Raw genomic sequence first — 17,790 nt, forward strand, 5'->3', positions numbered from 1 at the left:
TAGAAAGAACTATCAAGAAAAAGTTAAATTATTACAGAATCCCAGGATCTTAGAGTTTTCAAGAATTCATAGGTCAGTCATTTGATCCAGCTTCTCTACAAATGCATAAATTTCCTCTCTAAACTCTTTTCCCTCCGTGGGTGCCGCTTATGCCTTTTTAGCCACAATCCCCTTCACCTTGGTCTCATTTCACCTGAATACTTTATTGAGAGAGGGAGGGATAGGCAGGGGGAAGGGCAAGGAAAGAATGGATGACCCCCTGGGCCACATTAAATCTTGAGACTTGGAACAGGGACACTGAGTATTGGAAAGGAAATGTTTGATGCAGGTTCCACACTTGTAAGCAGAAAAAACTGATCATAGAATGAAGACTCTTTACTGAGAGAATTCAGAAATAGCTATCTAGAGATAACCATGAACTCTTTTGTGAAAATTGACATGTGTCAGTATTTCACATATGGTATTCTGTCTCAGTTAAATCCTACCAGCTACTAAATCATATAAATAACAAGAAATCAGGATAAGAGAGTATTTTTCCCCTTTGGGATTTCATTTAGATAAAGTAAAACATGCATGCCCAATATTCAAAATTCATGTGGACCCTGAGCTCTGTTATATATTTGACAGGCTATTTGTCTTGATCTTGATGATGATAAGATCAGTGGCTCCTGTTTGATACAAGAGAGTAATGTATGAGCTACATGATAATTTAAATAATTGTCTTCTTAACAAAAGAGAGGGTCAGCTTGCCTTTGGGACAAATGTACAAATATAAGAATTTCTTTCCTTAGGTTCAATTCCAGAAATGTTTAACATGTTCCTAAGGCTAATTAAATATGGTTGGGCTTAATTAACTAACAATTCAAGGCCAAAATATGTTTTTCCATTTTTTTGTATTTGGAAGATTTTTTTTAAATGAGGTGACAAGTATTGATAAGTTTTAATACTCCACAATGTGCCATTCTGAAAGCAACAAGGAAATTAAGAAGGTGATACAGGTCACAGTTACTAATATAAACACAAAATGATAAGACATCCTGGCATTTCTCTTATTGTTCACATCCAACAAGCTGCAAATATTCTGTGCAAGCAAGCAAGTGACAATTAACTAGGTAGACAGTAAGAGCTGAGGGCCACTTTTAGTGGGCAGAATTTTCCTGGTGGGCAACATTTAAAAATCGTGATATTTCACACACAAACTTGAGTTCGCAGGTTCTCTTAAGGAAAAAGCCACAAATATGGCACATTTGGGCCACATTTCCACATGGGAGTCAGCAATCAATGAACCCCGGGTGGCAGCCGCCTGCTTCAGATCTCCAAGCACGTGCTCTCCAGCTCACCACCGCCCCACCTCGCCCACTGCACTTTTCCACAGTGCCTCTTTGGGCCCCTGACAGACCTGTGTGGAGAGCTTGAATTGCACACTGCCTCCAACCACTAACCCTACTACTGCATATTCCCTTTTTTTCCCCTTCAACTTTATTCCTTCGTCTCTTGGCAGTACCAACTCTTTAATCAGCATGGTTCCCAAAGAGCTAATTAGTTCCTCTTTCCCCATTTTCTCTCTTCTTTTTCAGCTAAACCATTCTCCTTTCCTGCCTCTTTCCCTTTCGCATCCCACAAAATTTCCTTCTCAGAAGTTGGAGAACTCCTTTGTCTGCTGAAGCATGAAGCGAGACTTTCCCAGAATGAACTGTGATGGCACTTCTTTTGGAAAGATTACATCTAAACAGATAATCTGGGTTTGTTTCACATTTTCACATCAGATCTACAATGGTGCCTGTACAATCACCTAACACTAAAATTTAGAGAATAATTTAAAGCCACTCTGAGTCTGAACAGACTTGGTAGCTTCAAACATATTTCATCCTCAGAAAACAAAAGATTGAATCTATGAATATAAAAACAGTTGATAAGGCTTGTTTTATGGAGGGAACATTTGCCGAGTGAATTTGCATTATGGTGCCTGCTGTGGCCTAAAATAATCTGAGCAGTTTCCTCATTATTCAGTGATGGTACAGTACTCAAACAGATGCAGCCATTTGAGTTCAGATTTCAGATAGTAAGAAAACATGATTTATGGTGAAAAATGTTCACGGGAGTCATCCAGTTTGAAAGATACGATAATCTCCATAGCCTGTTGCTCTGCATGTAGTACTCTCAGGTGAGGGGTGAATGTGTCTTGATTCCTGATTGTGTGCTGACTGGCAGGAGCTACTTCAACTCTCCCCTCTTGCTACGCACACAGAGAAGGTTTCTTAAATGTCCACAGGTGATCCCCACACAGCTACACTCTGAGAATTATGAATTCAGCCATCTGCTGTGGTCAAGGGAACTGACCCAGTGTGATGGTTAATTTAATGTGTCAACTTGACTGGGCCACGGGACACCCAGACAGCTGGTTAAACACTATTTCTGGATGTGTTTGTGAACGTGTTTCTGGAAGAGATTAGTACTTGAATTGGTGGACTGAGTAAAGCAGATGGCCTTCCCCAATGTGGGTGGGCATCATCCAATCTGCTGAGGGCCTGAAAAGAACAAAAAGGTGAAGGAAGGTTGAATTCTCTCTCCCTGCCTGACAGCTTGAGCTGGGACATCAGTCTCCTGCCCTCGCACTGGGACTTATACCATTGGCTCCCGTGGTTCTCAGGCCTTTGGACTCTGACTGGACTATACCACCTGCTTTCCTGGGTCTCCAGCTTGAAGACAGAAAATTGTGGGACTACTTAGCGTCCATAATTGCATGAGCCAATTCCTCATTTTACAAACACACACACACACACTTCCAATTGGTTCTGATTCTCTGGAGAACCCTTACTAATACACTCAGTTTGGGAGAGACCTTCCACTCATCTCTCAGTAGCGTATTTCTCTCTTCCATAGAGGGGACAGCTGTACTCATATTAACTATGCATTCTCAAATTGCAACCACAGAAAGAGTGTGACCATTTATATTTGCCTCATCTAGCTCATTTTGGGGGGTGGGGAAACTCTGTTTTGGTCCTCAGAGGGAAGGTCTTTCTACACCAGCCATGATGTTTGAACAGGACCCAGATGAGGATGATCACGAAACCAAAACAAATAATTTTCATAAAAGTTAATAAAGTGCTAGTAAGAACAAGAGTGTTAAGGTGATTGATTGTTGACTCACTTTCCCATTATTCATTTCTTATCCCACCTGCTTCTTGTTATAGCAGAACAGGACAGACAGGAGTAGCATTTTTTTAAAAAAAATAATTCCTCTTCAAAAAGAAATAATGACACAAAACCCCAAATGTTTGAAGTGTATAATTCAAGAGTCATGAATTATACATGATTATACACCAGGGATAATTTTAGGAATTTCTATTTTCTACCTAAATTTTTTCCACATCAGAAATATTTTAGTGAGGATAAGGGGGAATGGTTTATTCTTTAATTCTAAGATAAATAGGAATTTTCACAGTAATAGAATAATAGGAATATGACATTGAAGATGAAAAGTCAGAAATTATCTGTTTAGTGATAATGAACATCTGAGAGAGAAAAAACCATCAGCTTCACATAATTCCTCAATTTAGTGAGTGGATGGCAAGAATGGAAATGAGAATTCCAAGTCAAATTGGAATGCTTCAAAATTAGACCCACTAAGGGAATAAAAGAGTCTAACACTCAGAGCCTCAAGATTTAACAAGCCATCATTCTGGCCAAAAACTGGAAATACCATGAGGGGGGCAATTCAGATAATTACTATTATGATTTTAAACTCCATTTGCTGGGAAAGTAGGAGCTCTTGTGGGTTTATTGACAAAGGAATAGGGTATTTTAAGAAGTGGTGCTTTGAGATTGGTCTAGTAATCTCTTCCCAATCTCATTCCTTATGGGTTCCTCCCATCTTTTCACTCAATTTCTAATGTAACTTTCTTGAGTGTTTCCATTACCCCAGTGGGAAGCTGTCTCTCCTTTGAACGCCTCCAGCACTTGGTACCATTTTTCACTCTCACCTCCATTTCTCTTTTCACCCCTTTACTCATTGACATCCTGAGTGGTATTGGGTGGCCAATATCACTGTGGTAATGGGGTGTCCCACTCTTCTTCAAATGTCCTCTGCTAGGAAGAAGCAGGTCAGTTCTTGAAACTCAGAATTCAGCCTAACTAGACCTGGGTCAACGTCTGATCTGACACTGTCATTTCTAGGACTTGCATAGGGAAATGAATAAGAAAAATGGTGCCCAAGAATGGAGCAATTTGAGTAGACATAGCATGGAGGAAGAAAATCTGAAAAATTCAGATCCCAGAGAGAAATGCTGAGGACTCAAGAATGCAGAGCCAAGAACAGTTCACATTCCACTGGCAGCTTCGGTAAGGCCATAATTTTGTTATTTTTCCTGTCTGCCGTTTTCCTCTTACCAGCTTAGGAAACTTTAAAAACCCTCAAATCAGCTGTGTGCTGGCTGAAGAGGTCCTTGTCCTGAAGTGTGTCCAGAGGAGGAGAGAGACTGAGTGGAAATAATACTTTGTGGCAGTGAAAGGGAAGGAAAGCAGGTAGGCGTATCCTGGGCTACTCCAAGAAAGAGGATGTCCAGGGAAACAGCCCAGCATAGTTTCAAGAATAAAGACCTGGCACCAGACAGACCAGGGTTCAAACCCCAGGCCCACCAAGAATCTTAGCTGAATATCTCAACTTTCTGAACCTAAGTTTACTACAAAATGAAGCTTTATAAAATATCTAGCATTCTGGGCACCTGGAAAGCTTCCAGGTGTGCCTCATCTAGAATCAAGGGAAAGCCCTGGAGCCTCATTTGCTTTGGATGCGACCACCATCTTGGAACCATAAGGGAAAAGTCAAAAGAATCATAAGGACCATTGTCCTGACATGCTCAAACTGATTAAATAATCCCACCTCCCCCTCTTCTACATACTTGGCTCTCTGATTAGGCCACGGTAGGCTTGCCTCTGTTGCCTACAGGTAAATGCATCTCCTAGCCAACATGGCAGCCTTTAAAAAGGCCATTATCCCGCTGGGATAATAAAGATGAAGTCAGGGTACAACACGCAGTTGGTTCTCAGCACATTTAAACTCCTATTTCTGTTTCCCCTTGGTTCAAGACAGACAAATAGTGTCCCCTAAGGTTTACTCATGGCAGGAGGCCTAAGGCCACATAAATGACCAAGAAAGGACATTGCTACTTGCTTTTCAAAGCTCAGTCCAAACAGCATCATCCCCTCTGTGAAGTCTTCTTTCCCAGCTACACCCACTCAAGCAGAGCTGATCGCTGCCTCCTTTGTGCCTCCACTCTATCATCTACATATTTCTATTGCAGCATTGATCACTCTCTTTTGCAGTGATTTGTTTACATGTTGATCTAGGCAGTATGCTCCTCAAAGGCAGGGACTGTGTTTTATTTATCTTTATACCTCCAGAGTCTACAACAGTATCTGGCCCATAGTAGGTGATCAATGTTTAACAGAAAAATGAACAAACAAACCAAGAAGGAAATGAGCAGGAAGGGGAGGTGGATACTGACATCCTTCTACTTCTTTCTCCCCACTGCAGGACTCTTTCCTCAATTCTCACATCCAAGCTCCCTACCCTTCCTGTCTCCCCAGTCCTGGGCCTCAGGAAACATCACTTTGGCTTATGGATTGGAAAATTTTTGTCCTCACTAAACAGCTAGTATGGAGAGAGATGTATAGAAATCAGATCATGAAACTTTATCCAGGAAAGCCACATGACATGGTCTTGGCCAAAGAGATGTTCATGGAAGTTTCCGTGAGGCATCTGAGAAAGTCCTTTAAAGACAGACACACTTAATTGTCTTATGTGTTTGCCTTTTGTTCTCTGTCCTTCTTACCTGCTGGGAACATGGACACGATTTCCGGAACTAAAGCAGCAATCTTGGGACCTCAAGGAAAATGCTTGGCATACTACAGAAATCTCCATCTCGATGTCTTTAAATCATGAACCAATACTTGCAACCCTCTACCCCTGGGTTTTTAACTATGTGAGAAAAATAAACTCTTATGTGTTTAAGTCACTGAAATCTAGCCTATGTTACCTGCAGCTGAAGACAATTCCAAACTGATAATCTGGTCTTCTTTCTTTTTCTCAGACATGCCACGGTCGGTTCATCTTAGGACCTTGCACTTGCTATTCCCTCTGCCTGAAATTCTTTTCTGTCAGATCATCACATGACTAGTTCCTTCTCAAAGTCAGATATCAAGTTAGAATGTCACCTCCTTAGAGGTGCCTTTCTGAATAGCCTATCTGAAAATAACTACCCCCAGTGTACCTACCATTCTTTAATAACGTCATCCTATTTTGTTTTCTTCATTGCATTTATCACTATCGGAAGTGTTCTCCCTTTTGCTTGTTTCTTTTTGTCTTAGTCCATTCAGGTGCTATAAAAAAATACCACAGACTGGGTGGCTTATAAACAACAGAAATTTATTGCTCACAGTACTGGAGGCTTGGAAGTCCAAGATCAAGGCACCACTGTGGTTGTGTTTGGTGAGGGCCCTCTTCCTGGTTCATAGCTGGTGCCTTCTCACTGTGTCCTCACATGGTGGAAGAGGCCAGGGATCTTTCTGGAGCCTCTTTTATAAGGCACTAGCCCCATTCATAAGGGCTCCACCTTCATGGCTTAAGCACCTCCCAAAGGCCCCACCTACCAATACCATCACATCGGGCATGAGGATTTCAACATGTGAATTTTGCAGGAACACAAACATTCAGACCACAGCGCTTCTTGATCACCCCCACTGTGAATGCAGGTAGACAGTCTCTATTTTGTTCAGAACCACTGTATCTCTAGCACATAGAAAAGCATGTGGCATATGGTAGGTGCTCTATGAATAGGTTCCCAGAAAGGGAATGACTTTTAAAGGTGGAAATGAATGTATTTCCCCATAGGAAATACTGTCAAATACGTTGAATAGGTTTATAATTTAGGGAGGTATGGGTTAAATACCGTTTATGACCTAACTACTATATGTAACATTGCTTATGTGAGATAATGAGTTTCAAGTTCAATTTCTCTTAATGAATTCATTATAATCTTGATCATAGACCATCTTGCAGCTTATCCCCATATCCAGAAAACCCTGCCTCCCTGCCTGTTATTCCTAATAGCTCATCGGATTTTAACTCCTTCATAAAATTTCTTCTTTGATTTATTAAAGGAAGTTTAAACAGTTTTTAAAAAGAGTCCCACTCAATCTCAAGTAGATTTATTTTTTTCAAATTGATTTCTTGAGTGCCACTACTTATACTCCTTGCAGGTCCTATCCCATTTCACATCCTGTCTTGTGAAAATTACACTCGAGCCCTTTCAAAGGCACCTTGCCTAACTTCCTGACCTCCCAAGTGGCTCCTGAACCTCTTGTCTTTCCCATGGGTTCATTGAAAAGCAGCAAAATCTTCTTAATCCTTTTGGGACCCTTCTTTCTGTTCCAGTTATCACATGAGGAGCATCGTGGACTATGTATGATGAGTCTGCAAGGGAAACCCTGACATTCAGGAGAAAATTATTTCTTTTAATAGCTAAAGAGTATGCTTTACATATAGAAGCCATATATGTAGGCTAATAGGATAGAGCCATCCTGTTACACACACTGAAGAAATAAAATACAGACCAGTTTGAGTAAGTAAGGAGTTTCCAAGTTAAATGGTAAAAGCTAAGTTCAGAAATACAGGTTGGGAACTGTGGCAGAGATTCTCAGTTGTTTCTCAATATTCATTCTCTCTCTTTTCCTTGGTAACAAAGTCTTCCTTTTATTTAAGGTGGTGATGACTAAAAAGATGCATTTCCCAGTCTCCCTTGTAGTTAGGTGACCATGTGATACCGTTCTGGAAGAAGTTTTGTCTGGGTGTGCTTAAAGAGAGCTGACTCAGCTGGGGAGTGTGGCCTTTACCCTTCCTCTTTTCTTCTAGTCTGGAACTTGGAGGATGGCTGAAGCTCCTGTAGTGACCTTCCATCATAAAGTGACGTTGAGGATGGAAGCCGGAAACTAAGAATGGGCGACAGAATGATGATTTCATGGAGCCACTACACCAGCTCTGAGGTGCCCATTCTAGGGCTGCTTTTCTGTCAGAGAATAAACCCTAGTGTCTTTAAGCAACTGCTACTTTGAATTTTTTGTTAAATTAGCCAAATATAATCCATTTTGATACAGAGGCTCCCTTGGGGAGCTTTAAAATACATCCCAACGCCCAGGAAGCATCCCAGATCATTTAAATCAGAAACTCTGGGGATAGAATTCAAGCATCAACATTTTTTCTAAGCTTCCCAAGTGATTCTAATGTGCAGCCCAGGTTGAGAATCGCTGCTTCAGACCGACAGGCCTTATATTTAGCACGTTCAAGAATCTCCCGGGAGATGGGGTGGTGCTTGTTAAAAAGTTGGATTTCCAGGCCTCACTCCCCAGAGATTTTGGTTCTTTAGGTCTGAGGGCACCACAGGTGATTCTGAGACAGGCCACCCAGGGACCACATTTGAAGGAACACGCTTAGGCAGTAGAGAACCTTTGGAAGTTTTAAAGCAAAGAAATGACAAGATCAGAGGAGAGTTTTAGGAGGATTAGGCTGGATCTAGTGAGTAAATTGAAAAGAAGAGGTGAAAGATGGAAGGTAAGGAGACCAACGGGGAGGCACTACAGTAGTTGGTGGCCGGATGGGACACAATTCTGACCTAAGAGGGTGGCCAGAGAAATGGGGAAAGAAGGAGAGAAATGGAAAACTGAAATAGGTAAAACACTGCGGGACTTGGTAACCGACAGAATAGGGAGGAGCGGGACTTCATTCTTCATTCCTAATGACTGCAGGATACACTAGGGGTCTGACTTCCGGGTTAGTATGTATTTTCCCCTTTTGCTCAAACTTGGCTAAATTGGTATAGGTTATCAGTTTACTATGTATCCACACCTGCAGATGTTAAGTTGCTTTTTGTTGACTTGATTGTATCTAGAGCTTCCCATTAGATTGGAAACCTTTATTTGCTAAATCAGCTCTTCTATTTAAAGGCTCAGACACTATATCCTAACAGGAGTCTATTTCACAAATAAGTTTAGTATCTATCTATCTATCTATCTATCTATATATACACACACACACATATATATGCTTAGTTTATATATACATATATGTATACAGACAAGTAATGTACATATGTGTATATGTATGTATATAGACAAGCAATTAAATGTTTTTCATGAGATTTTATTTTCTTTTTAAGACATGTCCTGTAGAGCCGAGAGACTAAATGATCTGAGTGGCAGTACAGTTACTGCTCTGGAGCTGTGCTTTATGTAGATATCTTTTTGGATGAGACCTAAGAGTTTAAAAAGTAGTTTTAAAAGGTGATCTCAAAGGTAAATGATTATTCAACTATTCAATACAAAGTCACCAAGCTGACAGATGTTAGGAGACATTTCATCAAATAACCTCAATTAAACATAATTACTTTATGAGTAATTCTAAAATACACACTGCCCGCTGATTCATTGTAATGAAGAACACCTATGTATGCCTCAGAAATCGATCTCAGGTGTGCCCTTCAAGCCCTCTGTTATTTAAAAACCAATATATTGGTTTCACAGTTACAAACCAGAAAAAAATAACACTCAAATGTAATAGAAATATCATACATTGTAAGCTAATCTAATTTCTCGATTCTTACTAAAATCTGTGTCAAGACACAGTTTCTTTTAAGAATAGATTTTTAAATACCAAGTAAACTTAATAAACTAATGAGACACACATATCCTCGCTGAGCTTGCCACTCACAGATGAAACACAGCCCCGCTCTCTTGTACCTCACAGTATAAATATAAAGGGACGATGACTTTTCCAAAAGTTCGTTTTAGATTTAATTTTCTCTCTAATTGGAACATCTATTAAGAAGGCTCTAACAAGGTGAAAGTCATTCAATCTGTTCAAGACATAAAAAGGCTAAACTTCAACAGGCAATGGCAGAGCACTCATCTAGATTCCACGTCACATTTAGTTTCGTTGCTAATAATAGCCCTCTGCTTTGGTCTGGAGTGAGTCAGTATTTTGTCCCTGGCTCCAGAGTACGCTCATGCTTCTTAAGCCACAGTATGAGCCCCACTGAGGGACCCTACCCGCTCAGCTCTCCCGCGCACACCGGAGAAAGTGAAAACTCTACATGTGAACTGTCAGATGCCTCTCTGATTCCCCCTAGTATTCTCTCCGACAGTTGGAACTTTTGTTCCACCTTCAGATATTAGTCACTAAATTGGTTAAGTAAAGGGTTAACCATACGGGGGATTCAATACCTTCGTGAACACGTCCGTTTCATACAGAAAGTATTCTATTCCATGATCACAAACCCCATCCCTCATATGAGCTACAATCTTGCAAATAACAAAACATTGGGCATTGGGAAGTCTTTGTGTGAAAGTGTTGAGGGAGTCTGTGGATAGTCCCAGGCAAAACTCCATCCCCACCAGGCAAAACAATCCCAAGTGTGCATTCTGCTGCAGGTGAGTCAAGGGAATTTGCTCTGGGTTGAACTGTGTCTCCTTCACCCCCCAAACTCATGTGTCAAAGCACTAACCCCCAGTACCTTAGAATGTGGCCCTATTTGGAGATAGGTTTTACAGGTATAATCAGTTAAGTTAGCACGAGGTCTTACTAGAGTAGGGTGGGCCTCTAATCGGATATGACTGGTGTCCTTATAAAAGGGGCAATTTGGACACAGACACACATACACAGGGAAAGGGACACGTGAAGATGAAGGCAGAGATGCTTCAACATGCCAAGGAACACTAAAGATTGCCAGCAAACCACCAGAAGCTAGGGAACAGAAGCAGGTTCTTCCTCCTAGCCTCAGAAGAAACCAACCCTGCCACAGCTTGATCTTGGACTTCTAGCCTCTAGAACTGTGAGACAAGAAATTTTGTCGTTTAAGCCACCCAGTGTGTGGTACTTTGTGATAGCAGCCCTAGCAAACTAATACAGAACTGTTCTCCCATCATCATCTCTGGTGAATAGTATATTCTTTTGGAGTAGATATAACTGGCCTTTCACTATTTGACCAGTGAGAATTAAAAATTTAAAAGCAAAAGCTTTTAAATGATAGGAAGGTAACAGAAAGGATAGAGTGAGTGGCTTGGCAGGCCTGCCAACCAGGCCTCTTTTACTAACCCCAAAGGCCTCCTCCACCATGTGGATCAAAGAAAGCTGAGGGAGTTGGCTGCATGGGCACCGAGCACTTCTGCACTCCACCACCCCACGTAATTGCTGCCGTCTCGGCCAGTGTGGAACAGGAGCATACCCACTAAGCTGCAGCTCTCTGTCATCCCTCTCCTCACTCTCCCAACTTCCTCGCAAACAGCAGGGAACCGACTAGAACCAGCTAGAAGTGGGAATGGAAAAAATAGAGCAGAGAAGTCAAATGGGAATCAAACAAAACTAAAATAGGCCAAAAAAAGAAAAAAATAGAAGAAAGACTATGAGGAGAAATGGAAGGAGAAAAGGAGAGAAACATAGGCATGGCTGGTCAGGAAAATAATTGCTGGAGGGAAAAACCTGAAATCTGTGGATATGGATCTCTAGGATATGCATTATATTGTTCCAGAAGGCCGTTAGGAAATTAAGATTCTTCTTGTGACCATTGTATGTCGCAGCTTGACAAATTATTTCTGGAATTCAATCACCTAACTTCCTGCAGAGTGCTTATTTTCATAGCTCAGTTCTGTAAACAAAGTCTATGTGATGCTACATGAATTGACAGAGAACACTGAGTGATGGAGCCAGAAGACTCAGAAGCCATTTAAGTCAACCTTCTCAGCGAGCTGTACCGAGAATTGAACAGACTTATCCAACATCACACAGCCTATACCAGAACTAGGCCAAAAGATTTTGTAAATATTATTTGATTTATGAAGAATCCAGGCTGATTTATACAAAGAAAATATTTCAAACTACTTTCGAGCCCTCACATCTCCCTATGATTTTTAAGGTATTCAAGAAAAAGCCTTTTGATAGCCATCTGGGAAACTTCAAGGCAGAAAATTCTTCAGAACATAAGGTAAGAAACTAAGGTAGACAAAAATTTATTCCGGCCAAAATATTTATTTGAAAAATATTTGATGGATTAATCTTTTTAATATAGACAGATCTAGACCACCTGAATTTTAAATTTCTTATTAATAATTACACCGACACCAATCTACACTTAATAGCATTTATTGTACTAGATAGGCTTCTAAGTGCTGGACGTATACTAACCACTCAGTCCTCCAGTAACATATGATTTGGTCTCTTTATTTATTAACCCCTTTTTGCCGATTAAGCAGCTGAGGCAGAGAGGGACAATGACTTTGTAAAAGGACACACTGTTTGTGAGAGGCAGCACTGAGATGTGAACACTGGCAGTCTGGCTCCAAAGTCTATGTACTTAACCACTGTACCAGACTGTTAGTTACCACTTGGAAGCAATTTGTATATCAATACATATGTATCCCTAGTAAGTGGCAAAGCCAGGATTTTATCCAAGTCTAATGTGATTTAGAGTCAATGCTCTTTTCCATCACACCATACTGCCTCTCACATTATCATCCTGAAACTTCACTTTGACCTTCTTGAGCAGCCCCTGACAGAAGGTAGTGATATGAAGATCCTGTCCAACAAGACACCATAGAAGCAGAATAGAAAAGACAATCCTAAACCACCAGCCATAGCATGATCTCCGTCCAGGGTTTGCTGGAGGATATTGGCTCCACTAGGTCACACCTAGCTTGTGTGCTGTGCTCCTCTCTCTTCATTATCAGAAGGTGGTGTGGTTGGTGGAACAGGCACTAACCACGGAGCGACAGACCTGGGTTCCAGTCGTAGACCAGCCTGGGACTGGCAGAGTGCCATCGACAGGCAGGGCATTGTGCTCCCTGCTTCATGTACCTGGCTCCCTTAATCCTCTCAACTACCCCATGAGTGAGCATGACAACAAGTGTACAGATGAGGGAAGTGAGATTCAAAGAGTTAAGCAATTCCATCAAGGTCACAAAGGAGGGTATTCAGCCCAGGTCTGCCTGACTGCAAAATCTGTACATATTCCAGGCAAGTTGCCTCTAACGTCACTTTAAATCCTCTGAATCTCAGACTTCTCAAATAGAAAACAAGGAAACTGTGCCAAATCAGTACTCTCCGTGCCATGGAGCCCTAGGGATTCTTCAAAGGTGTCTTAGAAGTCATTTTGGGAAGGAAGTCCAAGGAGACAGGGCCCAGACAGCCACTTACACCTGATGTGTGTGTGCGCACGTGCATGTGTTCAGAGCAACGCCACTTGACCTGCCTTGTAAATATGGCTTTCCACACTTGGAGTGAAGGGCGGATTTGGCTGCTAAAACAAATTTGGGGACCACTCTATAAGTGACCTTTAAGGCTCCTCTGAGCTTTAATACCCAGGAAGGGATCAGTGTTGAAAAGGTGCAATAACTATGGTAAATCAAGCCAGGCAGAGGAGACTTCAGATTCACCTGGCTAGTTCTGTCCAGAAAACATGCAATGGCTTTGAAATAAAAGGCTGTGCCCAAACTTCCACTGATCTAAACACAATTTGAGAAAGTGTTTCAGTTGCGTCTGTGAAAATGGCCTTCTTACCCAGGGCCAACTAGTGAGAAACACAGTCTGAGTTTTCTTCTCTTGTGATTGCCGTTCCTTGAGGGTTTCAACTAGTCAGGGATGAAAGTGATGCGGTGTTTATGGCTTAATTCTAACTCATTGCTTTTTGTCTTCCTCTCTATTTATCTTGCCTCATCCTCTTTTCATCCCGCCCACCTTCAATCTTGTCTCCCTCCTCTGGCCCCAAAGCCAGGTGGTAGACAGCAAAGGAGTGGGCTGTGTCGGTAAGAAATGAGATAATTCATTTATTTCATCAAGCCCTGCTTTTCCCCCATCTGTATTCCTACACAGAGCAAAGCACTGGTGCTTGGATGCTGGCTATGGGGCAGGCATCTTGATGAATGCATGGAGAGCCTATGCATTCATTCCTACAGCTCATACCCCTTTCACTAAAAGCTGCATTTGTAGAAGAGAATAAAGCCAACGAAAGGCAAGTGTTAATCACAGTGATGGTGATCACACCTTTTTAAAAAACACTTATTGAGGTGTACTTTACATACGATAAAATTCACTTATTTTAAGCATGCAATTCAATGATTTTTAGTAAATGTACAGTTGTACAACCATCACCCCAGCTCAATTTTGGCACACTTCCATTACCCCAAAAAGTTCCCCCAAGCTCATCTGCAGTCACACCCTGTTCCCACCCCGGCCCTCGGCAACCACTAATCTACTTTCTGGTTTTTATAGATTTGTTTTTTCTGAGCATATACATGGAATCATATAATATGTGGTATTTTGTGACTGGCTTCTTTCATGTAGTATACTCTTTTTGAAGTTCACCCACATGTTAGCATGTCTCAGTACTTTGTTCCTTTTTACATAACATTTTTTGAATGGCAGCATTACATAGAGGAAAGATCATGGATTTCAAAAGCATGGAAACACGGGGCTGATCAAAGTTATACCAGTTCTTAGTTATGTGACTTTGGGCAAGTTCCCTAACCTCTATGAGACCGATTTGTGGAATAAGGATAACAACCCCGCTCTCAGAGGATTATTCTATGAACTAGCTGGATTGTGCCAGTAAATAATGGGCAGTCAAGAAATCCAGTCTTTTTCTCTATGAATTCCCCCAAGAACCTTTGCTTTTCTCCCTCTGCTTCAAATTTTAAAATGAATCCTACAGCCTCCCTACCATCTTTCGCATCAGGTTGAAATGACAGCGCACATAACTAGCAGTATCAGGAACAGAATTCCGCCAAGGGGAATCACATCCTTCATTAACGGATCCCAGATGGTGAGGAGCTAAAGGGATTTCCTCCAATTATGTTGCTGTCATTTGTTAGAAAGAAGGTCAAACTGTATTTAATTATTATTTTAAGGAGGAAAGTGTTTCAAATTTTACCCTACAACATTTTATAGAGTTGGTCTCACCTTTGAAAGGTTCTAAGAACAACATATTTTCCCACTAATTCTTATAAACCTTCATGAGAAACATCATATAAAACCTATTAACATCAATCTTCAGATATCATGTAAACAAATAGCAAAGGCTACAAACCTCTGAGTAAATAAAATCCACCTCAAATCTTTGAAACTCAACTTTTAGCCAGTAGTTTTGGGCTTTTTATTTCTCAGACCTTTAGAAGAACCTGAATTTCATGTGTGTAGCAAAGCAGACTAAATCGAACTCCTTGTCCATTTCTTCAGTCCACTTTCTCCGATTAGAACATGTCACCAATTTGAGTTCCGACTTAAAGGGATCCTGCATATAACCCCATCGTACACTCCTGGATGCAAAGTTTATAAAGATGCTGTTCCCTGAGCATGAAATTCTCCGTTCTAAACCTGCTTTTCCTCCTAAATGACTGTTTCACTACAGTTTATAATCGATCACTATTCCCCTTCTTGTTTCGGATTGTTTGTCTTTCCTTTTTCCTGGGATTTATCACAGCTTCATTTCTTCCCCAAATTCCTGAAACACTGAATTCCCTTCCACCTCCGAGATTCACTTCCTAATTTAACAGTTAAAACAGAAAAAGATGTCCTCTCAATATTTCTACTAAACAAAATTGTTTTGTAACATTTCTTATTTATCCCTCACTTCCAGGAAATTAGCATGGTATACCTTTTTTCATGATATAAAATGCCTGTTGTCAAAAGTAAACTAGTAACTAAGAGAGGCAATCTTTATATCAACCAATAGTCACTCTACATATTTCTGGCGTTAAAGATGGCAAAGAGTGATGCTTTCAAGTAAGTAAATTAGATATCATTCTTACAAGTGATCAGTCTGCAACATTATCAGGTGAGTCTGACTAACTTGAACTTCTGTGATAAAGCCACACTCACACAGATAAATAGATAAAGGGCCATATCCAGATGGAATCAAACGCTTTAATGTATTTATGTAGGGATTCCTATGTTTCCTTGCTCTATGTACTTATCTGAAAATAGCAATTGTTAACAAAATCCAAGATTGAGAGATCAGTAAGAAGTGGATAGAGTTCCAGGAGAGTTTTCACTCACCTAAAAGAGGCTTGGGAATCCATAAATGGGGTAAAAATAAATAAAAATAATTTTGGAGGGGGCATAAACAGCTTAGGTTTAGTTAGGTTTGTGAATTCCTTCAATCTTTAAAAAGCTATTCTTATGTTAAAACTTCCCTTTCGCACACTACAGTGAAGACAGTAATTTATATCCAAGACTTTATTTTAGGGATTTCATTTTAAATGGCATCACAGGAATTTATCTCATGGTATAAATAGTTTAGTAAATCTGGGATTTAGCAAAGATTTTTCTCTCCACTGCACAGGCCTTTTGTGCAGAAGACGTTTAGTACCAGATGACAAAATAATCTTGAGGCATGATGGTTTAACTTCAGTTTGTGCCCAAACATCCTGCAAAAAAATCTTAAGCCCCAAATTCCAATATATGACCAACACATGGAAATTATATGTTTTTAAAAAATCACTTAATGACCCAAATCTTCAATACCTATACAAACATCACACAACCTTCGGATTATACTTTTGCCTATAGTTTGTTTATAGCTCTCTAGAGAATCCTGATCTCAGGGTGATTGGTGAAAACTTCAGATTTGCAGACATCATCTCTGAGGCCTTGGCCACCATAAATATCTATCAGCATCCATGCATCAAATAATGCCAAGAGTCTCCTACCCTGAGATGGCAGCGAGTTTTTGGTGTGCCTGTCGGGCCATTTCACAGCCTTTGGTTCTTGTCTTGTGCATTTCTGCCCGGAGCGAGGGGCAGCTGACCGAGACGTCCCCAATAGAAATGACCAACTCTCGGTACAGGGCCACTTGCGTGTTGAACTCTTGGACAAGCTGGAAAAGAAGCGTTTCTTTCACTAAACACTGAACGGAAAGTTTTCTATTCTAGTGTACGTAAACCCGAGCTCTCACTGACCCCTGAGCCACTTCCCTGGCTCTCCAGTTTAAGGAGCCTACACATTATTTAAAGATTAAGACACAAAGATGGTAAGTTCTCTTTGTCCAAGGCAAGTGTTTGTTTTTCATCTCGGTCAAGTCTGGTCATGGAAGCTCTCTTTCCAGACCTACTTGCCCCTACCCGTTCAGACTCAGTTTCTGAAGAGCAAGAGTGTATTTGGGGAGCTACCATGCCACTCCCAGGTCACTGGAGACTGATGGTGGGAACTCTCGCATAGAATGCTCCCCTCTAATACCGCTAGGATACGAATTTGAAGTTGCATGGGGATAAAGGCCAAAGGTAGGTTGTAATAGGCAAACCATTCACCTCCTGCGGGCTCTGGAGCCTGACAGGAAGACTGATCACAGCTTCTGCGTTGGAACCTTCGTCCCTTCCGCAGAGCCCTGTGAGGTCCGTTTGGGTTTGTTTGCTACTGTCTCCCCACAGAGCAGCACCCCCACCTCTCCATTCCCTCCTTCCTTTAGTGAGCAAGTCAGTTCACCGCGTCTTTCGCGTCCACCGTTCTCCGAGGGGGTAGAGGCGCGACCTACAGCCGCTGACCCCAAGACCTTTGCCGTGGCACTTCTTTGCGGGGCCATTACGACCCGGTATCACCCGAAATCTGGGGGACTGCAGATTTTAAAATAGTGCATGTGCACGTGATCGGCATGGAGGCGCTGAGGGTGGGGGAGTGGCTGGCGTTCAAGCAAACGATTAATACATGCAGTTCTCCCACCTCCAAAAAAGAAAAAAAAAAAAAAAAAAAAAGAG

The 17,790-nt window shown here is 41.3% G+C and overlaps 1 protein-coding gene across 1 annotated transcript in view; it reads right to left on the reverse strand.

Moving 5' to 3' along the window:
• The window catches only part of RGS7BP (regulator of G protein signaling 7 binding protein), a 104,740-nt gene that overhangs the window by 83,906 nt on the left and 3,044 nt on the right, over positions 1-17,790 (reverse strand). Inside the window, exon 2 of the mRNA XM_023625615.2 lies at positions 16,750-16,916. Coding sequence (XP_023481383.1) covers positions 16,750-16,916 — 167 coding nt within the window. The remainder of the gene's footprint in view (positions 1-16,749; positions 16,917-17,790) is intronic.

Source organism: Equus caballus, chromosome 21, assembly GCF_041296265.1.
Source record: "Equus caballus isolate H_3958 breed thoroughbred chromosome 21, TB-T2T, whole genome shotgun sequence".
NCBI lineage: Eukaryota > Metazoa > Chordata > Mammalia > Perissodactyla > Equidae > Equus > Equus caballus.